The sequence below is a fragment of the Salmo trutta genome, chromosome 28 (genome assembly GCF_901001165.1).
Source record: "Salmo trutta chromosome 28, fSalTru1.1, whole genome shotgun sequence".
NCBI classification, from domain to species: domain Eukaryota; kingdom Metazoa; phylum Chordata; class Actinopteri; order Salmoniformes; family Salmonidae; genus Salmo; species Salmo trutta.
Genome location: NC_042984.1, coordinates 40,662,571 through 40,688,620, shown reverse-complemented (window position 1 = coordinate 40,688,620; position 26,050 = coordinate 40,662,571). Strand labels below are relative to the sequence as shown.

Sequence of the window (26,050 nt, the reverse complement as noted above, 5' to 3'; positions counted from 1 at the left end):
CTATGGAGGTTGCATGGCTGTGTGCTCAATTTTACAAGGTGTGGCTGAAATAGCCGAATCCACAAATTTTGAAGGGGTGTCCACATACTTTTTTATATTCTGTTACGCTACAGGCTTATTCTAAAGTCGATGAAATAGTTTTTTCCCCTCATCAATCTACACACAATACCCATAATAACAAAGGAAAAAGTTTTTTTAATTTGTGCAAATTTCTTAAAAATGTAAGACTGAAATATCACATATACAGGTCCTTTACTCAGTACTTTGTTGAAGCACCTTTGGCAGCGATTACATCCTCGAGTCTTCTTGAGTATGACGCTACAAGCTAAGCACACCTGTATTCGGGGAGTTTCTGCCATTCTTCTCTGCAGATCCTCTCAAGCCCTGTCAAACCCTCCCCTAACCTGGACGATGCTGGGCCAATTGTGCGCCGCCCTATGGGACTCTCAATCATGGCCGGTTGTGATACAGCCCTGGATCGAACCCGGGTCTGTAGTGACGCCTCTAGCACTGCAGTGCCTTTGACCGCCGCTCCACTCGGGAAGCCCAAATATTTATTTTTCAACAAAAAGTTCAGTAATGGACCCATGTAACTCCAGTTGATATTGCGAGGGTTGTTTTGTTTGCGCAATGCGCTGTCTGCGTCGGTATATTGTCTATAAGTGGATCCTCGTGATTGTATTTTCCTTACTTTTTAGACCACATAGGCCTATTAAAATACTTCAAATGTTTGGCTGAGTCTCTCGCTCTCAATTTTCAAATCAATTCAGTAGACTTTATTGACATGGCAAGTTAAATGACTTACATTGTCAAAGTATACATATAACAAAAAACTGTGAGACCAACAGCAATAAGGCATCAATAGTAGTAGTGGAAATGTGATTAGCATTAACAGCAACTACAACAACAATATTAATGAGAATAACAATACATTAAAGCAATAGTAGTCGACCCGTCTCAACATGACTGAGAAGCCACGTGACAGGATATGAAAAACAAAACCAAAATGGGAAATATTACATTGCACTTTTCACTGGCTGTCCCTCAGGTTGTGGAAGGAGGGCACATATTTGGCTGCCAAAACTGCACATTTTGGCTTTTCACCCAATAAATATGACACTTTTCCTCATGTTTTTATAGTTTCAAATTCTTTGTACTGAATGATAGTTTTGGGAAATAAATATTGTCTTAGGTCTGAGTATTTATCACAGTGTAATAGATAATGCAACTCTGTCTCTACTGCTCCCCTGGAGCAGAGTGAGCACAGCCTATCCTCTCTGGGCAGCCAGGTTTGCCTGTGACGACCGGTCTCTATAGACAGACTGTGCTCACTGAGTCTGTACCTAGTCAGTGTTTTCCTCAGTGTTCTGTCTGTCACAGTGGTCAGACAGACTGACACCATGTACTGTCTGTTTAGAGACAAATAGCATTGAAGTTTATTTTGATTTTCTGTTGTCTTTCCAATAGGTGATATATATTTTTTGCTTTGTGGTGATTTGGTTGGGACATTTTCTGAGTGTTTTCTCTCTTTATGTGAGGTGACTTAAAGAAAAGTAAAGTTAAGGCCTCAACGTCTTGCTACATCTACCTGAATTTCTGTCGGTGTCCATTTTTGAAAGCGCTGAACGAATAGGCCTACCTTGTTGTAGCTCATTTGCTTGCACTTGCTTATACTTAGCTCTAAGTGTTAATGATATAAAACAAACATTATGAATTCACTGATCACAAATGTGATGCTTGTGTGTGGTTCAAAAGTCATGTCGGCATTCGTTATTACCGAAGGAGAATGTGGTTCTTATCAAGTTACACGAATCCACAAGGAGTCAATAGAAACCATTTTTTATTTAAGCATGTCAGCCGTATCAGCTATGGTTTTTAGAAAGGCGGTAAATGAGGCTGAATGAGCTGTTTCGCTGCCAGACGAAGCCCAGCTGATAAGATGTAGCGGTGGTAAGGATTCACTCCACGGTGCTGAAGGGAAAGCACTGCTGTTGGAACAGCTTTTATCTAGGCCCTAATTAGTTTTTGGGCACCGTTTGTCACCATTTATAGTGCAATTAATGTGTTGTGTTGTGTTGTATAGTGGCTTTGCTGGCATGCCTTTTTGTTTTTGAAATCAAACCCGACCAAGATTTTCATGCTAAAATTGCCGCTGAGTAAGGCCAAATTCTGTTTCATCAAATCTTTTATTTAAATATATTTGTTTGATCCCTTAAGGGGGCCTACAACTCCAAATCAAATAGCTAAATGATCCTTGGTATGACAATCTTAAAACAATTCCATATGTTAGCTTAGTAGAACTCACAAATGCGAGTGAAATGCACTGTGGAGCCCTGACCTCCCGCCAACGTGGCTAGTGAAATAGACATCTACCCGCCAATGCCAAAATCTAGCTGGATTTGGCAGGTGGCGGGTGTTAATCACCCCCTCCTCTCCTGCCTGCCTGGCCCTCCCCTCTCCCCCTCACAGGAACAGTTCTCAGAAGTCCTGGATGCCATGTTTGAACTGCGCGTACAGCCCCAGGAGCATGTCATCGACCAGGGTGACGACGGAGACAACTTCTACGTTATCGAGAGGTGTGTGTAGTTACTTAGGAATCTTAACAATCAAGATATTCACTAGAAAGCAGCATTCATAACAAACACACCCCCACTCATCTTCCAACAAGCCCCCCTTGGGCATGATCCTCTAGTTGTTTTGTCTGCCGTGTGTCCTGGGCCTAGGCTTTATGTTTGTGTCCCAAATGGCACCCTTTTCCCTATATGGTGCACTTTCTTTTGACCAGAGCCATATGGCCTTGGTCAAAAGAAGTGGGCTACATAGGTAATAGGATGTGTCCCAAATGGCACCCTGTGAGTGGGCTTATTCTCTCCGCACCTTAAGCTCCCTCCTCAGTCATGCTAGTGCCTCAGCCTGGGAGGCTTAGGTCTAGATGCACGTCATAAGCATGTTAACCAATTCCCTCCCTACGCTCTGCCTTGCAAAGCATCATGGGAAACCCTTTGGTCACCTACATGGCCAAGTGATCATCATACTAATCCCCCCCCCAAACAAAGTTAATGCTCCACCGGCAACCACAAAGTAAATTCCCAGAACTGAACTCGTAGTACTCTTGGCCCCCCCCCAGCCCCCCCCCCCTGGTTGGTCAATCCCAAGAGTGGTGCGTAATGGTCTTAAAACAACACGAAGTGCATGTTTTTTTGCTAGATGAAGTGCATCTAGCTCCAAGCTACAGGTGAGAGATTTAGATCAGTGATCAACTTCATTGTAGATGAAGAGTAGTCTGCATGGTTTCCAAATATCTCATGTGTTTGAGTTTACTAATATTATTAGACCGTTCTTAATTTCTCTTTTGTCTCTCTACTCTCTCGATTCTATTTTCTCTTTCTTTCTTTTTCTTTCTTTATTTCATTCAGAGGAATCTATGACATAGTGGTACTGATTGATGGCTTAGGGAAGTGTGTGGGGCAGTATGACAACAAAGGCAGCTTCGGGGAGTTGGCACTGATGTACAACACCCCCCGCGCTGCCACTATCATCGCCACCCAGGAGGGGGCGCTCTGGGGCCTGGTGAGAGACACACCCACACTGCCCTGACCCTTGACCTCTAGTTCACACTGCTATGCTCTACCACAGCACCTCCCTGTGGACACCAGGGAGAATAACACAGTGGCCATATATTAAAGATGCATAATGTTTTGAGCAAAATAGTGTTTTTTTAGACACCATTGTGAAATTAAAGGAGTTGACAGTTCAGGAGTTGAAGTCAAGGAGTTGACATTTCAAGGAGTTGACAGTTCAAGGAGTTGACAGTTCAAGGAGTTGACAGTTCAAGGAGTTGACAGTTCAAGGAGTTGACAGTTCAAGGAGTTGACAGTTCAAGGAGTTGACAGTTCAAGGAGTTGACAGTTCAAGGAGTTGACAGTTCAAGGAGTTGACAGTTCAAGGAGTTGGTCTTATGGGTGCACTCTGATGTCATAGGCCTCCCCCCTTGCTTGCGAGAACAATAAAGGAAATGAGGAAAGGCCCATTCCTCTACTTGTACCATGTCCTGAGAACTCCCGCACCAGCTACTGAAATGCACCTTATGTTAAAGGCCCAGTGCATTCAAACAAGTGATATACCTGTGTTTTTATATTTCCACACTGCGGTTGGAATAATACTGTGAAATCGTGAAAATTATGAGAAGGCCCTTTTAGTGTAAGAGCTGTTTGAAAAGACCGCCTTTAATTTCAGCCTCCTTTAGTGGGATGATTTTGGCCTACATCACCAGGCAGTAAATAAGTTAATAGACCAATAAGAAAGAGCTCCAAACCTCTCTGCCATTAACAGCTAGTTTTCAGTTTTCCCCTCCCCACTCAGACAACTCCCAGACCACTCCCAAACAGTCCTAGCAACGTTCTTGCTTCTAAAATTGCTAAGAAGCAATATTAGTTTCTTTTTGACTATTTTAATTGAAAACAATCACAGTAAGGTACTTAATTGTTACCCAGAAATGATTTGCTATTGAGAAAAAAAATATATATAATTTAAAGACGGCTGCATTGGACTGAAGTGAATCAGGTCAAATCAAATTTTCTTGGTCACATACACATGGTTAGCAGATGTTAATGTGAGTGTAGCGAAATGCTTGTGCTTCTAGTTCCGACAGTACAGCAGTATCTAACAAGTAATCTAACAATTCCACAACAACTACCTTGTACACACAAATCTAAGTAAAGGAATGGAATAAGAATGTATAAATATGTGGATGAGCTGCATAGGCTAACATGCAATACATAGTATAGAATACAGTATGTACATACTTTGAACTTTAAGACTCTTTATGTAAATGAAAAGTGCTATAAAAGTTGAATGAATGATATATTATTAGATGATGATTGTAAATGTTATAGAAGATTAGTACATAGATATTATAGTAAATGGTGGCAGATCTATCCATAACTTTCCCCCACTAGAAATGTATAACATAAGAAGGAAATAGCCGGTCTGTGTTTAGCCTGTGTCGGTGTGACTGAGTGTTATCCTGCCTGTCTGTGACACTACCAGGACCGGGCCACGTTCCGTAGGCTCATTGTGAAGAACAACGCCAAGAAGAGGAGGCTGTACGAGCAATTTGTGGAGTCTGTGCCTCTACTGAAGTCTCTGGAGGTGAGGCGGGGAAGATGGACAGTGATACATGTAGCACTGATATGGCCACCTTGCCTTTGCTTTTCCTCGTCAAACCTCTCTCCCGCTCTTCTACCCCTCTTAGTTATCCGAGAGGATGAAAATTGTGGATGTATTAGGAATGAAGACGTTTTCCGATGGCGAACGCATCATCATGCAGGTAGGACGTTCTCCATTGTTAACGTACTGAAGGTTGTCTTGGCATTACTGTAAAAGCTGGCTGGTAATGACGACCGCGTAAGAGTTGTAAATGTGACGGTCCCTGTTGGTTTGTGTTGCGGTGTAGGGGGACATGGCAGATTGTTTCTACATCGTGGAGACCGGAGAAGTGAAGATTATGATGAAGAGCAAAGTAAGTCTACTTCCTCCTTTTCTCACGCTCTCGTTTCTGTCTGTGCCTCATCAGATAATATATTTTTTTAAATGGCTTTGTTTTATGTTCAAGTCACCCTGTTTTTTATTTTCTCTCTCTCCTTTTTTCTCATATGTACTACATAACAAACCTGCGCCCAAAGACAAATATGGTATGACTAATCATTTGAATTGCAATATTAATAATTAATAATAATACAAGTTGAGCACAGCGATCCTTTTTGAAAAGAATCAAACAATTGTGATTCGAATCTGAATATTTGTCATTCATAATCCAGAAAAATGTTTTAATTATATTTTAGCTAGCTAAGTAGCTATGGTTCCTAACGTTAACTAGCACTAGTTGGCTGTACCTGTGCCAAAACTCCTTCTCATCCTAATAACTTCTCCATCTGATAACTTCTTAGTAAATGGTGAGCCAACCATTTTGTTTCCAGCACTTTTCTATAAGACAGAACGGTGCAAGACAGAACATTTCCAGATCCTGTCTACCTTTTGTTATGAGTTTTATTTTTTATGTTTTAATATGGACATTTAGTTTTCATAACGCATTGCTTGTGTGCTGCTTTTAGTGTCTGCATGGTCATTACTGTGTATTAATTGGTGTTGTATGTATTAGCTGCTGCAGTCATATTTCCCCTTTCGGGATCGATAAAGTAATTTTTCTCAATAGTGAGTTTTCTCATGGCTCTGTCCAGACTTGGGTTCAAATACTATTTAGGGTATTTCAATTACTTTCAAACTGTCTTAGAAAGGAAGTCTTGATTTTCTACAAGTAGCTGAATATTGGAATGTATTTCAAAGTACACTTGGAATGTATTGGCATGTATTTGAAATACAAATATTTAAGTACACCATGCATTTAAACTGTTCAGCTATCTATAGGAAGTTATTTGTAGCTGATTTGGCCACATTATTTGAAAATACTCAAATACACAGAAAATAAGTATTTAAATGAAAGATATTTGAACCCAGGTCCAGCAGACATGGCCTATAGCCTAGTGAACAACAGGTCTGACTCTGTCCCTCTGCAGCAGACATGGCCTATAGCCTAGTGAACAACAGGTCTGACTCTGTCCCTCTGCAGCAGACATGGCCTATAGCCTAGTGAACAACAGGTCTGACTCTGTCCCTCTGCAGCAGACATGGCCTATAGCCTAGTGAACAACAGGTCTGACTCTGTCCCTCTGCAGCAGACATGGCCTATAGCCTAGTGAACAACAGGTCTGACTCTGTCCCTCTGCAGCAGACATGGCCTATAGCCTAGTGAACAACAGGTCTGACTCTGTCCCTCTGCAGCAGACATGGCCTATAGCCTAGTGAACAACACATTTGGGCTTCCTTGGTGCAACACATTATCCCCCCCCCCAAAAAATAAAAAAATAAAATAAACTCCTCTCTCCCTCAGACAAAGGCGAACCAGGAGGATAATGTGGAGGTTGAGATCACTCGCTGTAGCAGGGGTCAGTACTTCGGGGAGCTGGCCCTGGTCACCAACAAGCCCCGCGCTGCATCAGTGTACGCTGTGGGAGAGGTCAAGTGCTTGGGTAAGGCCCCTCCATACATTTACAGATATTTGTGTGTGTGTGTGTGTTTTATTTTGACACAGACACACATGGGTGGGTGTCCATCTGCGTGACAGAGAGAGAGATTTTCTGTTTGTTGTGTCTCCCTGAATCTGTTAATGGTAGATTACTGGCTTGTAAGTGTTGTAGGTGACTATCCCTCCCCCCCTAAACGCATAGCTACACAGCTGTTTCCCTTAGACGTACTCGTGATAATGTTCAGCTCTCTTATGAATTCAAAAGTCTTTGCACATCTCACAATTCTCCAGGCGTATGGTTAGGGTATCAACATTGTCATGTGAATTAAATGGCAATATCTGCCCACTTTAGCGTGCTCCACTATAGTTTTATTGCAATGTTTTGACTGGAAGGTCTGGAGTGTTTAAGCTAAGCGTTGCAGAGAACCTTCGGAAATAAACTATACAGGAGGATACGCTTCAACAGGGTGATATTCATTAGTGCACACCGTAGTGAAGCGTTTTGCTGCGGAACATGAAAACAAGTTCAGGAAGTCCCTCCCCGTTTCGGGCTGTTTGGTTCTTAGATTGACACCTGGGTCATATTCACGATCTGTTGTGCAGCTGTGTGAGCGACGCTGTCTCCTGTGTTTTTCAGTAATAGACATCCAGGCGTTTGAGCGTCTGCTGGGTTCCTGTAAGGAGATCATGAAGAGGAACATCACCCACTACGAGGAGCAGCTGGTAGCTCTGTTTGGCTCCAGCATGGACCTGAGAGACTGACCACCCTCCTCCGTGCCTTACACAAGCAAATTTACATGAATGAAAAGATACACACCCACTTACATAGTATAAGTACACTCTGACACACAAGATTTTCTAGCTCAACACTCCTTTATAAGCTCACTATTAGGTGTACACACCCTTTCTACTCACCCCGAAATATCACACACCCTCTTACAGTTGCTTGAACCTCCTTCAGCCTCTTTGTTTGAATTGAAAAAGCGATGTCCCTGCTGATACAACCCTGCCACCGCCACAGCACAGCAAGGACATACTACACGCACGCACGCACTCATGAAGGCTTGTCCTTTCTCTCTCACAGATGCACGCACACACACACACACACGCCAACAAACCTCCGCCAAGGACCCATGCACACCCACAGGCACCACCCACACTTTCAAATACAGACACCTGATGAAAAAGAAAATACATTTAAAAAGAGAGCAAAATAAAAAGTAAAAAATGCACCGAAAAAAATGTAAAGGTTTAAAGAGAAGTTTTAGAATCATTTTATGAAGATAAACCGAAGCTTTGATAAAATATGATTTAAAAAGTGTTTATTTGGGGTTGAGTCCTTTCTGAAAGCTCTCCTACTGTTGTTGATTGATTCAGTTAGTGCCGGTGATTACCACAGAGGACCCTACGTTTCAGGGCTATTGTTGTCATTAATCCACACATGTTGTATTGATTAATGTATTATTATATATTCATTATTTTGTTTTACTTTGACCAATTCAGATAAAGCACCATCTCCGACAATGTCAAACAAAAATATAGTGCTTATTTCTCCTTGATCATTCTGAATGAGTTGTCTTGGATAAGAATAAAGCAAACATTTTTATTAAATTGCTGTGTCAGTGTGTTGGTTGTATTGGGTGAAAATATACATGTATTATATGTTATGGTTTCCTGATTATAGAAGAGCCATTGTTTGATATGGGGGGAGGGGGGTCACCCCTATTTAATCATCCAATGACTGAGTGTATATGGTTTATTTTCTGTCGTTTTCTAAAAATATGCTATGACCAATTTGTATACCTTTATTTAACTAGGCAAGTCAATTAAGAACAAATTCTTATTTACAATCACGGCCTACCCCAGACGATGAGGAGCCAATTGTGCACCGCACTATGGGACTCCCAATCGCAGCCTGGATTTGAACCAGGGACTGCAGTGAAGCCTCTATACACTGAGATGCAGTGCCTTAGACCGCTGCACCACTCGGGAGCCCACATGGAAACGAGCTCACAGCCAAAGATTTTCTAGTGTATTTCCCGACAGAGTGCATGACATGGTTAAATCCTGATCGCAGACCAGTGAAAGTGACTGAACCATAGACGGATTAGTTTGATCACCGATCCAGGAACGGTGCGTCTCACTCTCGATACCAATTTCAGCGGGAGAAGCGTGAAACCCTGAAAATGCAGGTATTAGTTGTGGCATTAGGCTATAAGAGCATACATTTTTTCACAATTGCTTTGCACTTTAACCCAATACAAACGTTGGCAGTTAGGTTTTGGATAGTTGGAAATATGTTGAAAGAAAGGTTCCTGGATGAGTGCTTGAGGTCGAGGCGTCATTTAGAATAGTCTGTTTCAGTGCACTTTAAGAAACAGACTACCGAACCAGCACGATTTATGTTGCCTTTGATGGCGTTCACAGAGATGGCCTCCCAATTATTTATTGCGTTCTGTACTGTAAACGCAATGCATTTAGGACAAAAACGGTTACATTGTGTCAAGCGCTGTCACTCATTTTTTTTTAAATTCTTAATCTGCCCTTATTTGGTAGTGTGAGTGAACGGTGTCAGTTTGTACCTACTGTGTATTGTAGCGCCTATCCTCATGTAATTTTTCATTATAAACTGGGTAGATCGAGCCAGAATGCTTATTGGCTGAAAGCCGTGGTATAATTTAAGCAATAACGATAATTTTTGTCTTTAAAACTGGGTGTTGTGAAATAAAACATACCACTGGGTGAAATAATTAGAAACATGGTCTAATTAAGCAATACGGCACCTCTGGGGTTTGTGATATATGGCCAATATACCACAGCTAAGGGCTGTGTCCAGGCACTCTGCGTTGTGTCGCGCATAAGAACAGCCCTTAGCCGTGGTATATTGGCTATATACCACACCCCCTCGGACCTTATTGCTTAAATAGACCATGTTTCTCATTATTTCACCCAGTTCTATGTTTTATTTCCCAACACCCAGTTTTAAAGACAAAAATTCCATACCTGCAGCTTAATTAAAACCTGTATCCACATACATTTAGCAGTGGCTTTATTGTAAAATACCATATAGTGTACAGGTCATAAGTACATCTCACTAAATTCCATGTTATTTGGAAAAGTATAGGCCAACAATTTAACAGTGCTTGTTTAAACATCTAATGTGTAGCTACGTATCAGCAGACATTAACCCACTAACAATTTACTGGAAGAATCAGCTCTTGCTATGTTTGTCACTAAGGAAGAGTGTTATTTAACACTTTGATGAGATAATGAGTTTGTGGTTGAGCTGCTGTCATAACTCATGTATTTCCTGTTGTTTTATGTCTACAGTAGTATGTTCAGTGTCATGTCATTAGGCTATGACATACTCTTTCCTCTCTGCCTGCCCGTCACTAGTCCTCTTTGCTGGCAGAACTTGGCACCAGGTAAGATGCTGGCCATTGCTAGGGCATGCTGTTTCTTTTGACATTTTCTTGGTTATAGACCTAGTATACTACAAATATGTGTTTTAAGCATAGCTGCATACGTTTTTCCTTAGCCCACGTCTATAATATGTCATGCTCAGCAAATACACTGCATGTAAGGCAGTGTTCCCTAACACATTTTGGTCTATGCCCGAGCACCACACAGCTGATTCAAATAATCAAAGCTTGATGATTAGCTGATTATTTTAATCAGCTGTGTTTGGGAAACGCTGATTTAAGGGATGGTGGGGCTCCTGTTCACAGCTACCCAGTTTTGCAGCCTGGTCTCATAGACAAGACGTAACATAGTGACGTAACAGAAATCCGGGATGCTCAAATTAGTATGATATGTTACATTTGGTATGGTTTCATAAGACAGAAGGTTACTTACCACAAAAACGAAAGGAAAGTGGGCGTATAATGCGAACGTCTAGCAACCCAAAGGTTGCGTATTCAAATCTAATCATGGACAACTTTAGCATTCGAGCTAATTAGCAACTTTTCAACTACTTACTACAAGTCATGAGTTTGTCTGAAAGAGCGATTTGCAAAGTTGTAAAGGATGTTGCTCTGATAAATGATAAAACTCGTAGAAAATGTGCAATATCATTCTAGCAGCGTTTCTAACAATGCTATTGAGATACTGGAAATATAATAGCATTCATTGAGGAGTAGACTACATTATGAGCTTTCTATAATGATAATATTATTCACATCATCTTGTATTTTAGCTGATGTTCTGTACCATGAAATGACCACAAACTGAATGAACATATAAAGATGAAACATATTTTCTTACTTTTACTTGAGTTTATCTGCATTGTTGTTTTCGCAGTAATGTTTTTAAACCAAGTTGGTTTTAGCCATACAACACGACTCGCAGATCATTTTTAGAGTCATAAACTGACAAGCTGGCAGCCACAGGTCTTGATGAATCAGATATTCTCAACTAGTCCAGTCAGCTTCTCTCTTCCAATCACCAGGGTGAGGAGAGGAAACATGCTTTCCTCAGTGGTCAATTAGAATGGTAATGAGGCAACACACCCCATTTTCTGTGGAGAACGTTATGTACATTACAGCAAAATGTATCTAAAAAATGAGTGGGTTAGGTGTGATTCCACCTATTATCAAGAAACACAGTGGAGCAATGGCTTCCCCATTTCTGTCCGAGAGAGATGGTATGCGTATGTAACAGTATAGCTTCCGTCCCTCTCTTCGCCTTGAACCAGGGACAACTGCCTCCCGCAAAGCATCGTTACCCATCGCGCCACAAAAGCCACGGCCCTTGCAGAGCAAGGGGAACAACTACTTCAAGGGCTCAGAGCGAGTGACGTCACCGATTGAAACGCTATTAGCGCGCACCCCGCTAACTAGCTAGCCATTTCACATCGGTTACACGTATACTGGTGTTATAGACACGCTGGTGTGTATGTGGTGTGTAGCTCTACTGTAGGTGCAGTGAAACAGGGTGTCCTTTGACCCTCAGTGTCATAGACGAGGCAAGCACAGGTCACAGGGGAGGGAAGGGATGAAGAAAGCGAGATTAAAAATCTCTACTTTTATCCTGGCTGATGTGGGTTTTATTTCACCCAGCGATGAGCCCGTGGATTGTCAGTAAAGACCAAGATCAGTGCAAGAATAGACTGCCTGAGTTCTGCTGAGGTTGTGTCTATGATCTATGATGCCAATCAACTGTTAGAGGTCATATTGGGTGTCTATCAAATAAATGCTGTGTCATAAGTAACTGTACTTTGTGACACACCGGGGGTATTTAGTAGTTCCCAGTGCAGTCGTCTAATGACGTAACCAGGTGCATGAAGATGGATCCCTTTCCTCTGTGTGTTCTGACCCTGGCTGTTCCCTGTGTCTGGGGGGTCACAGGTGTGTCGGGGGGAGGGGGGGTGGGCGATCCCTCTGCACCAGCGCCCAGACCTGTTGGAGCCCTGTGCTGGCTTGGTGAACAGCAAGTGTCAGCGGAGCAGCAGTGCCCGGGTCAACGCCCTCCAGAAGTCTTGCCAGGAGTTCCCTGTGGCCCTGGTGCTGCTGCAGGGCTCTGGGAACAGGGACGGTGGGGACAAGGAGAGCCTTCTGGGGCACGTCCGGCTGTCCCGCCTGGTGTTCCGCCCCGGGAGCCTCTTTGTGGAGTCAGTGATGGTCTCCAAGGTCCAGAGGGGGAAGGGCTATGGCCGTACGCTGATGCAGGAGACAGAGCGTTACGCTAAGACCCGAGGGTTCAAGAGGCTGTGTCTGACCACCCATGACAAGCAGCACTTCAACGCCTACCTGGGCTATGTGCTGTCCACACCGGTGCAGAACGCTGGGGTCATGGGTACCTTCATGCCCATGGATGTGCAGGAGAGGTTCTCCAGGCCCCCAGGGACAGACAACACCCAGGGTGAAGTCCAGGGAGGCCCACCACTACCCCAGCTCCCTCCATCCTCTGTAAGGCCTCCGCCTCCTCCTCCCCACCTACTGTTCCCCCTCTTCCTCCTCTTTCTAGTCTTCCTACTCTATCAGCTCATCCTCCCTTTATACCCCCTCCTCCACCTCCTCCCTATTGTCTACCTCCTCCACCTCCTCCTTCTCAGTGTCTGACCCGGATGGTGGTTCAGACCCTTGAGGAGACACCCTACAGAGAAGTCTAAAGGAGTTCCTATCTTCTGGACGCACAAGGACATCTGAGTTTGAGGGCCTGGCTGACCACAGGCCATTCACCCATGTCACTCAACCTCACACACACATGCTCAGGACAGAGGTTAAAGTTCATGGGGGAAAGGTCAGTCCCTCTGGGCTATTTAGTAGCACATCCTGTAGGGTTTGAGAGACTGAGACGGAAGGATATTTTATGGGTCTGGCTGGCTCTCTGGTGAACTGTGTAGTCCCTAAGACCTAACAGAGATATTCTTGCTGCTGTAGACTGAGAAAATACTTGACCAAAGTTCCAAAGTAGTTTCTCTTCTTGTCGTGAAAGAGAAAACGTATGAATTTAATGGTTAACTAAATAATTATCACTGGAGCTATGTTTTGGGCCTCATGTTTCAATCGTTTTGGTGTTGAAATACAGAACTGTGTATTTAAGTGTCTTGTTACATGTTTTCTATTGGTCACCGTTTAAGATTGCTACTTGCTAGTGATCAGCTGATGCCACCCTCCTGGTCAGGCATAGGCTCCCCTGGAAGCCCCGAGGGGGGGGGCGAACCAATACCCCACTGCCACCCATGTACTGTCCTATGCCAAACTGGCATTCGTCCACACCCTCCACTTACTCAACAAGGTAAAGTATAACATTACTGTGTTTTTACAGTTATAATCACTTCTGAAAAACCCACTACCACTGATTGTAACGAACATCGTTGGAAGAATGGTCGGACCAAGGCGCAGCGTGGTTTGGGTTCATCATCTTTTATTAAGGTGAACCAGCAACAAAACAGAAAACCAACGAAACATACAGCTTCGTAGGGCTAAAAAGCAACAATACAAAAATCAAGATCCCACAAATAACAGGTGGGAAAAGGCTGCCTAAATATGATCCCCAATCAGAGACAACGATAGACAGCTGCCTCTGATTGGGAACCATACCCGGCCAACATAGAAATATAAAAACTAGAGTACCCACCCTAGTCACACCCCGACCTAACCAAAATAGAGAATAAAAAGGCTCTCTAAGGTCAGGGCGTGACACTGATGCTCTTATGTTATGAATATTATACCGTCTTTGATATAATATCTGGCAGAATGTACTATTCTCATGGATGATATGAACCTACGTTAATCTGGGCATGTTGACAGTGACATATGGGCACACCTGGCAGAAGATGCCAGGAAAGATATTCTGTCCATTTCAGTGTGTATGCATTTTTGTGTGTGTGTGTGTGTGAGAGAGAGTATGTGTGTGTGTATGTCAGTGGAGACTGCTGAGGGGAGAACAGCTCATAGAAATGGCCAGAAGAGAGCAAATGAAATGGCATCAAACACCTGGAAACCCTGTGTTTGATACCATTCCACGGATTCCACTCCAGTCATTACCACGAGCCTGTTCTCCCCAATTAAGGTGCCACCAACCTCCTGTGGTGTGTGTGTGTGTGTGTGTGTGTGTGTGTGTGTGTGTGTGTGTGTGTGTGTGTGTGTGTGTGTGTGTGTGTGTGTGTGTGTGCGCGTGCGTGCAGACGGACCTGGAGCACACACTGGGAGAGAGTGCAGCACTGGGGAAAGCAGGAGCAGTGCTGTGGGGGGAGCTGAGGTTCGCTAAGTCAAAGATCAGATCCTAGAGACCTCAGTCTGTGCATGTACATACACTATAATGTACATTTATTGTACGCATACATACCTCTACAGCCATTATTACCTTGACTGTGTATGCAGTTCAGTTTCTATTAGATTATCTTTTTGTATTTGTGAATGAATCTCTCTCTCCCTCTCGGCAGTGTCAGTGTGTGATACTGAGGGACTACATTCATTCTGAACTGGGAGAGTACATCAGCACCCTGAAGAGAGGGGTGCAGCGAAGAGCGATGCCATGGCAACGATTGTTGTGCCAGACAGGACCCATACTCTGACCACATGATCCTCCTTTCTGACCCCTTCTCCAACTTCCTGACCTTCCATGACCTCAGTCGCCTTCTCACTAACTTCCTGTTCCAGTGCTATCAGGACTGGGCGGGTGAGGAGTGTCAGGAAAGGATAGCCTCGATCACCAATATATAATAATACCTCTTTTGTTTATTTAGTTGGTGTACGGTGGCATCATTGCAATTCCACCAAGTGTATCAAATTGAGAACAGTGGCATTCGCCATGCTAAGGCACTTCCTCGGCTTATTCATTAAATACAATTCCGTTCCACTCGTGACATGCTGAAGTTGTGATAGTCAGACAGAATTTCCCAAATTGGCACAGTGTTTCAGGTAACAAAATGGGTGTGACATTACATCGTGCATTTCCTGTCAAATGCATAAATGCAAAAGAATACCACTTCTAGAAGTTAGATCACATGGGCATCTCCAACCTGGACCATGTCTGTATCCCAGTGCAGATGTGTGAGTACATTCATTGTCAGTTCAAGAGTGCGGTTCCTATATACGCTATAAAGTGTTCAGTACCCTGCCATTCATACTGTATGAGTATCTTCTTTGTGTTATATGTCTACCAAATCAACCAACGTATAAATATCCAGTATAAGGAAACATTCTCGGTGGGTTTTATAACACCTGGGCTCTGCTCATATGGGGGTCGGGGCTAAGGGTTGTTTCTGGATGGGCCCAAGGTCCAATACCATGTGCAGGGAAGGGATTTGACTTGATGTTGGTGGAACAGTCTCATTGTCCCTCGGGGGCCAGTGGGTTAAGGGTGTTCCTTTCAGTGACCTCTGCTCCTCAGAGTCCTCCCGTGATGGCTGAGAGGTTATGGCGCAGCGCCTGCAGCTCCTGGATGAGTTGGGAGATCTCTAGGGCTGCAGCCTGTCTCTCCCTCACTGCCTTAGTCAGGGACCGGAGAGTGCTGCCCTGCTGCACTGGGGGGGGGGGGCGCAGAAACACAGTCACACAAAGGGACACCAAGGCAAAACATGCAGGCACCGTTGGATTGAGAAAGAGCAAAGGAATAGCTTTACCTAAGAAATAGAAGATTAGAAGTAGCATCAATAGCATCAGCGCTATCGTGGTGTATCGAAACCAGGTGGGCGTCAACAGGTCTCGGAACGTCCTCTGCCATCGACTTGTCATTGGATGCCCCGTCTGACTGTCCCTGAGATGGAGGTTCCCATTGGTGGAGGGGGCAGGAGGAAGAGGAGGTCGTCTGCTGCCTGAAGAGACCGTAGAGACAGTGGAGATTACAGCGACTGTAACCAATGGGGAGCGATGAGCAGCACATTTCAGTGGTGCCTTTGGATGCAAGTCTATAGCTGTATGATACAGCACGGCAATGTGTAGTACCTTTGTGGTTGTATTCTGGGTGGGTTCGGTGTAGGTCGTTGATGGACTCCACGGAATGTAGCTCGATCTCAGTTAGGTCCCGGTCACTGATCCGGGTAAAGAATACTGGAGTGGTAGGGGATGATACTGAAGTGATAGGGGATGGAGGGGGTTTTGCCATTTCCCCTTGAGGGAAGGAGGGAGAGAGAGAGAGAAGAGGGCGACAAAATTGAACCCACTTGGCCTGTCATGGACACCAGGTTTCTAAATGTTATTGCTGTAAATCTATATAAAACTGTTATCTGAAACGTGGAATTTGGACTCAGGGCTAAGACCAGTGGAGAGTTGATTGAGAACAGGCCCTTTGTCCGACTGTGATTTTTTCCACATGTCAAGCCAGAATAAGAAGCCATTTTAGCCATGCAGCCTAGTTGATATCAGAACAAATGTACTGTACAGCAATGCTATAAGCACACTAAGCTGCTACATATTGGCATGATGGCATTGATAGGCAGGCACTATTATTTTGATGATGTAAGGGACACATTAAATACTTTCACACACAAAAACACATGCATGATTCATCAAACCAAGCATATCTACCCCTTTTTCTATTCTGGTATCCGGGCTTTACCCAAACACTTTCGGGACACAACGTCCACACAATCAATCGAGTGTCCAGCTAGTGCCATCCACCAAAATCAGCCACGATGCGTTCTTCCCTCTCTCTGTTCTTACCTTCTGTTAAGATGAAACAGGAGAAAGATACTGAATTCACGTGTCTCCACAAGAACAGAAAGCTGCTTTCAATAAGTTCCCAATACGCGTCGACGACGAATGATGGAAAAGGTGAGGTGAATGCAGGACCATGATACACACAAACAGAATAATCATCCACAACTGTATTAGCCTTCTGAATAGAGTCCAGGTTGAAATACTGCCTCGTCACACAGAAGTGAGTCCAGTCCCAGTGTTTTGTGTCTGTGTCTTGTGACCCCGAACCCTGCCCTGTTCCCTGCTGCTAGCCCCTACCCTAACAGCTTCGACCCTAAAATAGAAGCTGGAACTAAGGTGGTATTAATAGCTGCTACTGGACCGTTGGATCATTCAATTATCCATCAGTGGCAGAGGAAACACAGCAAGCAACAGAACCCAGAGCAAAGTGAAAGGTCCCCGAATACACTGCTTTTTAGTGTGTTAATATGTTATGAATATGCGATTCAACAAGCGATCCAATGACAGTGTAAAGTTAACAGTTTATCTATTCAATGTGAGACGCATCAGGCTATATTGAAGTGGATGAGGAGGCACAATACAGTGTAACACATTGATACTGCTTGAGAGGTAGGCTACTGTACCATCACCCCAGGTCCAGAAATGATACAGTGTTGAGCAAGTTTTCTGCAATTCTACACATTTTGCAATGGGGCGGAGATTTTATAACTCATTTCATGCAATTCCACTCCTTTTGCCATGGGGTGGAAAGAAATGTTTGCCGTTTTTAATGTGGTAGCTGAGTGAGACTGACAAACAAAATCAATGGGAGCCTCTCTGCTGGCTGCTAGAGTAATGTACCAATCACTTTTTTTTGTTGCTGACATATGGCTAATTGCCTGACTATCAGTCACTGACATAACAAGAGAAAAACTGTTGATGTGGAACCAAAATTGGAAATTCCCCTCGGCCACTAGTTGCATATCCCTGGACCTTATGCAAGACTTCAGCGTAGGTCTACTATCTGTGCCATGAAAGTCCAGGCCTCCTGACAGAGATTGTTGTGTTTTGAATGTGTGCTGACAGTGGGCCTATTCACTTTTTCAAAAATAGGCAAAGACAGTAAGACAGAGCTTGTGTGAAAATGTTGTTATAACATAATCATTACTATACAATCATAAATTATTACAATATGCATACTATTTATGTATAGAAAGAAAGAAAGAAAAATGTAGAAACCATTCATTTACTATCTTTCTTTGTTCATGACGGCAACATTTTAGTGTTGATACACAATCCCCGCCTGTGTAGTGTTTTTCTCCAAATGTTTGAAGAATGTGTAATTTAATCAACTACATTTCCCAAAATGCATTGCTCCGACCATGGTTGCTGTTTGCCGAGAAAGCAGAATTCTGAGTACGGAGTCGAGAGTTGGCGACGGCGAGGTGTTTATATAACGTGATTTCGTCTGCAAGGAAGATACGATGTGGGCTCGGGTGCTGTCTGGCGGCCGCGGGTTTGGATTCGGCTTCCGAGTCCGGAGGGAGTGTCTACAGAGCGCTGGACTCGGATGAGCGGCGAGGCAGGAGAGGCATGCTTCAAATTCAGAGGTACTGTTCCATCAACCTGCAGGGCAAATGTATGCAGCTCACTAAAAGCCACCCAAAATGTAACAATTCTAAAGGATTTGTATATGCAGTTGGCCTTGTGCTTGGAAATATTGAATATTCATTTGAACCTTCTTTTGGATTATTTTTTCATATACAGTTGAAGTCGGATGTTTACATAACCCTTAGCCAAATACATTTAAACTCAGTTTTTCACAATTCCTAACATTTAATCCTAGTAAACATTCCCTGTTTTAGGTCAGTTAGGTTCACCACTTTATTTTAAGAATGTGAAATGTCAGAATAACAGTAGAGAGTGATTTATTTCAACTTTTATTTATTTCATCACATTCCCCATGGGTCAGAAGTTTACATACATACAATTAACAATTAGTATTTGTTAGCATTTCCTTTAAATTGTTTAACTTGGGTCAAACGTTTTGAGTAGCCTTCCACAAGTTTCCCACAATAAGTTGGGTGAATTTTGGCCCATTCCTTTTGACAGAGCTGGTGTAACTGAATCAGGTTTGTAGGCCTCCTTGCTCGTCCACGCTTTTACAGTTCTGCCCACACATTTTCTATAGGATTGAGGTCAGGGCTTTGTGATGCCCACTCCAATACCTTGACTTTGCTGTCCTTAAGCCATTTTTCCACAACTTTGGAAGTATACTTGTGGTCACTGTCCATTTGGAAGACCCGTTTGCGACCAAGCTTTAACTTCCTGACTGTTGTCTTGAGATGTTGCTTCAATATATCCACATAATTTTCTTTCCTCATGATGCCATCTATTTTGTGAAGTGCACCAGTCCCTCCTGCAGCAAAGCACCCCACAACATGATGCTGCCACCCCCGTGCTTCACGGTTGGGATGGTGTTTTTCGGTTTGCAAGCCTTCCCCTTTTTCCTCCAAACATAACAATGGTCATTATGGCCAAACAGTTCTATTTTTGTTACATCAGACCAGAGGACATTTCTCCAAAAAAGTACGATCTTTGTCCACATGTGCAGTTGCAAACCGTAGTCTGGCTTTTTAATGGTGGTTTTGGAGCAGTGGCTTCTTCCTTGCTGAGCGGCCTTTCAGGTTATGTCGATATAGGGCTCGTTTTACTGTGGATATAGATACTTTTGTACCTGTTTCCTCCAGCATCTTCACAAGGTCATTTGCTGTTGTTTTGGGATTGATTTGCACTTTTCACACCAAAGTACATTCATCTCTAGGAGACAGAACGCGTCTTTTTCCTGAGCGGTATGACGGCTGAGTGGTCCCATGGTGTTTATACTTGCGTACTGTTGTTTGTACAGATGAATGTGGTACCTTCAGGTGTTTGGAAATTGCTCCCAAGGATGAACCAGACTTGTGGTCTACAATTTTTTTTCTGAGGTCTTGGCTGATTTATTTTGATTTTCCCATGATGTCAAGCAAAGATCCACTGAGTTTGAAGGTAGACCTTGCAATACATCCACAGGTACACCTCCAATTGTCAATTAGCTTATCAGAAGCTTTTCCAAGCTGTTTAAAGGCACAGTCAACTTAGTGTATGTAAACTTCTGACTCACTGGAATTGTGATACAGTGAATTATAAGTGAAATAATCTGTCTGAACAATTGTTGGAAAAATGACTTGTGTCATGCACAAAGTAGATATCCTACCCGACTTGCCAAAACTATAGTTTTTGACTTCAACTGACTTCAACTGTATAAGATTTCAATATATTTTGTTATCAAACCTCTTATTTGTGACACACTTGGTCATGCAAGTCAAATCTACATCTGTCCCAGCTGAATGCCCCTGAGCCTGCACAGATGCCCTCACTTGACTGGCTGCTGCAGATGAGGATTTTATTAAAAGCATGAGAGTAGTGGCTTCTGTATGGGGATTATTGATAGCCCTGCCTCAGAACACTTATCTCTAGAACTAATCTATTTGAATGAACAATCCATTCCATTCATAGTCCCGATTCTCAGTTCTACTGAGATTTCATTTCATCATTTAGGCTGCTGGAGCTTTACTGTCAAATGTTAATAGAATGTAATGTCTTTCTCCAAGGCAACAGTAGCCCACTGCAAGTCAGGGTCCTTCACTGAAATCTTCCTTGGATTAATAGTATCCCTGTGAAAAAGTTAGGGGTTGAGTACTAGTTTTAAGTTTTAAGAGTGGCATGTTGTGTTTTGTTAAGGCCTTGTTTACACCTCTCACTGCTATTTACCATTGTAAAGAATGTATGTAGGACTGTTGTTCACTCTTTACAGTAAATGAATAAGAATAGGTTGGTCGGCATCCTGAACACTGAGCACATCGTACCTATCAAGCAGTAGATGTTAGCAGTGTTCGTTTAGACATTTACAAAATAGCCTCCAATACCCTACTCAACAAGCTGGATGCAGTCTATCACAGTGCCATCCGTTTTGTCACCAAAGCCCCATATACTACCCACCACTGCGACCTGTACGCTCTCGTTGGCTGGCCTTCACTTCATAATCGTCGCCAAACACATTGGCTCCAGGTCATCTACAAGACCCTGCTAGGTAAAGTCCCCCCTTATCTCCGCTCACTGGTCACCATAGCAGCACCCACCTGTAGCACGCGCTCCAGCAGGTATATCTCTCTGGTCACCCTTAAAGCCAACTCCTCCTTTGGTTGTCTCTCCTTCCAGTTCTCAGCTGCCAATGACTGGAACGAACTACAAAAATCTCTGAAACTGGAAACACTTATCTCCCTCACTAGCTTTAAGCACCAGCTGTCAGAGCAGCTCACAGATCACTGCACCTGTACATAGCCCATCTATAATTTAGCCCAAACTACTACCTCTTCCCCTACTGTATTTATTTATTTTATTTATTTTGCTCCTTTGCACCATATTATTTATATTTTAACTTTGAACTTTCTTCAAACTACAAATCTACCATTCCAGTGTTTTTCTTGCTATACTTTATTTACTTCGCCACCATGGCATCTTTTTGCCTTTACCTCCCTTATCTCACATCATTTGCTCACATTGTATATAGTCTTATTTTTTTCTACTGCATCATTGATTGTATGTTGTTTTACTCCATGTGTAACTCTGTGTTGTTGTATGTTGTCGAACTGCTTTGCTTTATCTTGGCCATATCGCAATTGTAAATGAGAACTTGTTCTCAACTTGCCTACCTGGTTAAATAAAGGTGAAATAAAATAAAATAAAAAGACTGCAGAGAGTGAGGGAGGTGACTTGGATTTGTTTCGCAAAAGACCTGTAAGCAAGCACTGCTCGCTGCCCAGTGATAAGAGCAAACAGTGGCTTCCCTGTAGCTCAGTTGGTAGAGCATGGTGTTTGCAACACCAGGGTTGTGGGTTCGATTCCCACGGGGGGCCAGCACAGAAAAAAAATGTATGAAATGTATGCATTCACTACTCTAAGTTGCTCTGGATAAGGGCGTCTGCTAAATGACAAAAAATGTAATAACGAGTGTTTTCTTTCTGAGCCTCTATGAGGAAGACTGTTTGACTTCCATCTGGACCCGGGGAGGTAAGATGGTGGAGTTTGCTGGCTGGAGCATGCCTGTCCAGTACAAAGACAGCCCCATCAACTCCCATATGCACACTCGCCAGCACTGCTCCATCTTCGACGTCTAGCCACATGTTACAGGTGAGAGGGATTTCACTATGCAGATTTGGGAACTGTCAGATATCCGGTGGTTATTGTATTGGCTATAGCATCCATTTTTGTGTCTCTCTATCAGAGCAAAGTCCATGGGAGAGACAGAGGGAAATTCATGGAGTCTATGATTGTTGGAGACGTAGCAGAGCTGAAGGACAACCAGGTGAGAAAAATGTCTGAAAGCAAAGGCACGCATGTGCATGCATGCCCACACACAGACGCAGGCACACATAACACACACTCTCCTCCCACTTTTTTTTTATCTCCAGGGCACGCTCACCCTCTTCACCAATGACAAGGGAGGAATTAATGATGATCTCACCGTCACCAAGACAGACCAAGGCTGCCTCTACGTGGTGTCCAACGCTGGCTGTGCAGACAAGGACTCCGCCAACATGAAGGTCAGTAGTCTGCAAACATCCAAGTTTTGGATGGATTTGTAATGCTTTGATAATATGTCATGTCTGTATGTGTTTCATTTATCTGATACTTTCTGTGCTTGCTGTAGGCTAGACTGGCAGAGTTTAAAGCTGCTGACCATGGTGTGGATCTGGAGTTTCTGGGGGAATGTTTGATTGCTGTTCAAGGGAAGTTCTCTTATGGCAACAGTTCTACTCAATATGTTTATATCGGAAGGTTCCACAACGTTGTGCCCTCCTGAACATGGCCCTGTGTTAAAGTAGTGTTTGACCTGAGTCGTATTCATTAGGCACCAAATGGAAGAAAACAGACTGAAACAGGGAGCAAGTAACTGAACTTGTCCAATAAGAAACACTTGTTTTCCATTTGAAAAACATTTTGCTACGGTGTGCACTAATGAATACAACCCTGTACATGTCCTCCTCAGGTCCCTCCATGGCCCAGGTGCTCCAGTCGGGTCTGACAGATGACCTCAGCAAGCTGACCATCATGACCAGCACCTTGGCCACAGTGTTTGGGATCCAGGGCTGCAGGCTGACCCGCTGTGGCTACACCAGAGAGGATGGAGTGGAGGTGCCTCTTTCACTCTTTCTTAGTACTTCAGTAGAGGTGGATGTTCTTGTGTGCATTTCCTTCAAGTATCCTTTGTCTGAAAGCAGTAGGCCTTTGTAAACAAGAATGTGTTTATTTCCCTGTGACATTAGACATTTCCTCCTCCTCCTGCTCAGATCTCAGTGCCTAAGTCTGGCGTGGTGGCCCTGACTGAGCACCTGTTGGCCAACAGTGAGGTCAAGCTGGCCGGACTGGGGGCGCGAGACAGTCTGAGGCAGGCCTCTGTCTCTATGGCAACGACATCGATGAGACTACTACCCCTGTGGAGGCAACCCTGTTGTGGACTATAGGTGACTCCTCAAAATTATACACTCCCCTATAGAGCATATTAGTGTGTGTGTGTGTGTGTGTGTGTGTGTGTGTGTGTGTGTGTGTGTGTGTGTGTGTGTGCATCAGTGTTTGTGTTGGTGTATGTCTGCGTTTGTGTCTCTGTTTGTGCTACTTGGGTTGTTTGATGGACTTGCAGGAAAGCGGCGGCGTCAGGCGAAGGATTTCCCCGGTGCGGAGATCATTCTCCCCCAGATAAAGGCGAAGACAGCGAGGAAGCGTGTGGGCCTGGTGTCCTCGGGACCCCCTGTCAGACAGCACACCCCCATCCTCAGCCCAGAGGGAAAGGTCATAGGTCAGTTAGAGGATCTCTACTAGCTACGACAAAATACAAGAACAATCTATGTATTTTCACTGTGGTGAGGTTTGAATAATCATATGTAAAAATGTTATCATACCTACTTAGGATCAGGATGCTTTCAGTAGGCCTACACTGTAGTGTTATTTAGGCCCAACTGGCCCGCTGAAATGCAGCTGTGTGTGGACTGCTTTTGATATTAGATTCAACTTTCATTTCATCAGTTTTTTTTTTCTTCAGGTGAGGTCACCAGTGGTTGCCCCTCCCCCTGCCTGAAGCAGAACATCGCCATGGGTTACGTGGATGCGCCATACGCCAAGAATGGAACTCCCATTCAGGTGGAGGTGAGGAAGAAGTGAGTGCAGGCGGTGGTCAACCAGATGCCCTTTATGCTTACAAACTACTACTCTGGCTAGTAGATCTGTCTCTCAATGGACACCCAGCTTATGCAATCAGCCTGCGTGCCAGTGGACAGTAACCTGACTAGACAGACCTTCTCCCACTGACCACCAGAGATCAGTCTATCTGTCTATCAGAGCAATGCTGCCCCCTTGTGTTTACCTCGAGCAGTGACACTCAAACCTGAAGGACTGCAAGGCTTCTTTAGCAACAGAGAGAACGGGTTGTGAGTGTGTGTGTTGCCTTGCCTGCAGCCACACTCAACACAACTATAAACACAGCTGAACCCTTGATGATGAGGCTTTTCACTCCTGTTATCTGAAGCGTGTTAATGGTCCTCAGACCACTGTGAGTTGTATGAATGAGCCATACGGTTGAAAGGACAGGAAAGGGAAATCGCTGACTCGCTGACTGGTCCTCAAAAGCAGCATAACGTGCTATGTAAACCAAGAGACAAAGCAGGATGTCGCTTGAACAGGACTAGTGTGCAAAACTTTTTTTCTCCTTTCTAATACTAATTAGATGTTGAATTTAAACGAGCATTTTCCAGGCTTAGTGACCCAATGACGTGTGTGTTACATAAATGTTCACTAATTACTAACTTAATACTATATATCAACAGGACCAAACTCTCCATATGATTCCAAATTGTGATATTATATGTCATTAGGCTTGTACAATGATCTTAGTTGTTACAGTCCCAACAAACTGAAACTTTACAATACATGGTGTATAGTGGAGGGTAAACGCAAGTAAACGCAGCTCAGCCGCTTCTTTTTCCTTCAACAAATGGCCCACCTTTTATGGAAAAATTCATTGAAAGTATAGAGACCTTTACTTTTTTCACAGGGACCGGCGATCGGTTTACACACCTATGATTATTCACCACTACATCACTGATGATATGCAGTAACATGGCCAGAAATCTTACAAGAAAGCTTAAGAAACTAGAAGTGGGACTATTGTAAAGTAACTTCGAGGTGTTTGTGGTCTTGCATCTCCACTGTACTACTGAAATATTGTCTCATTGTTTTGGGATTGACGTGTGAATGCCTTCATTTGTACAGCTAGGTAATTATGTCGTTTTTGTATCTAGCACCCTTATATTTTCCTTGTAATATAGGGTGTAATTCACAATATAATACGCCTTTCCCTTTGTTGTGAAATGCCTTAACTTTGTAGAAATTGCTTTGCATTTTTGGAGGTCACTATTTTCATGTCATCATATGACTCCACTAGATCGAAGTTAAATATTATCTTTCGCTGATCTCATTTGCTAAAATGTGCTCATTAACTGCGAGTACGATTGCCATATTTGTATGGACTATATTCACTGTTTATTCATGCATTCGTCCATGGAGATTGATTCATGCACTGTGTTTTTGTCCTTTTAACTGAGATTGGGTTGTTTATAAATTATTCTATAAATAATTAAACACGATAAAAGGCACAAAATAAACCAATAAATGAGTTTCAAACCGCTAGTGTTATTTACATTCCTCAGACAGACAATCCAAACGGCTTTATTAAATGTATGGGATTGTGGGCACTGTAGCTTGAAGATGAATTCATGCTTTGGGT

General features: G+C 43.4%; 1 protein-coding gene and 1 pseudogene across 2 annotated transcripts in view; both read left to right on the top strand.

Moving 5' to 3' along the window:
• LOC115166238 (cAMP-dependent protein kinase type II-alpha regulatory subunit) overlaps positions 1–8,695 on the top strand; it is a 45,671-nt gene extending 36,976 nt beyond the window's left edge. The window contains exons 4-11 of one of the 2 annotated variants that reach the window (XM_029720058.1): positions 2,470–2,576; positions 3,417–3,570; positions 5,050–5,151; positions 5,255–5,329; positions 5,456–5,521; positions 5,685–5,693; positions 6,950–7,088; positions 7,722–8,695. In XM_029720058.1, the coding sequence (XP_029575918.1) occupies positions 2,470–2,576; positions 3,417–3,570; positions 5,050–5,151; positions 5,255–5,329; positions 5,456–5,521; positions 5,685–5,693; positions 6,950–7,088; positions 7,722–7,846 (777 nt within the window). In that variant the 3' untranslated portion in view covers positions 7,847–8,695. The remainder of the gene's footprint in view (positions 1–2,469; positions 2,577–3,416; positions 3,571–5,049; positions 5,152–5,254; positions 5,330–5,455; positions 5,522–5,684; positions 5,694–6,949; positions 7,089–7,721) is intronic. The other variant, XM_029720060.1, reaches the window with a different exon arrangement.
• Positions 8,696–18,568: 9,873 nt separating this feature from the next.
• Positions 18,569–25,953, top strand: LOC115166237 (aminomethyltransferase, mitochondrial-like; annotated as a pseudogene).
• Positions 25,954–26,050: the final 97 nt, after the last annotated feature.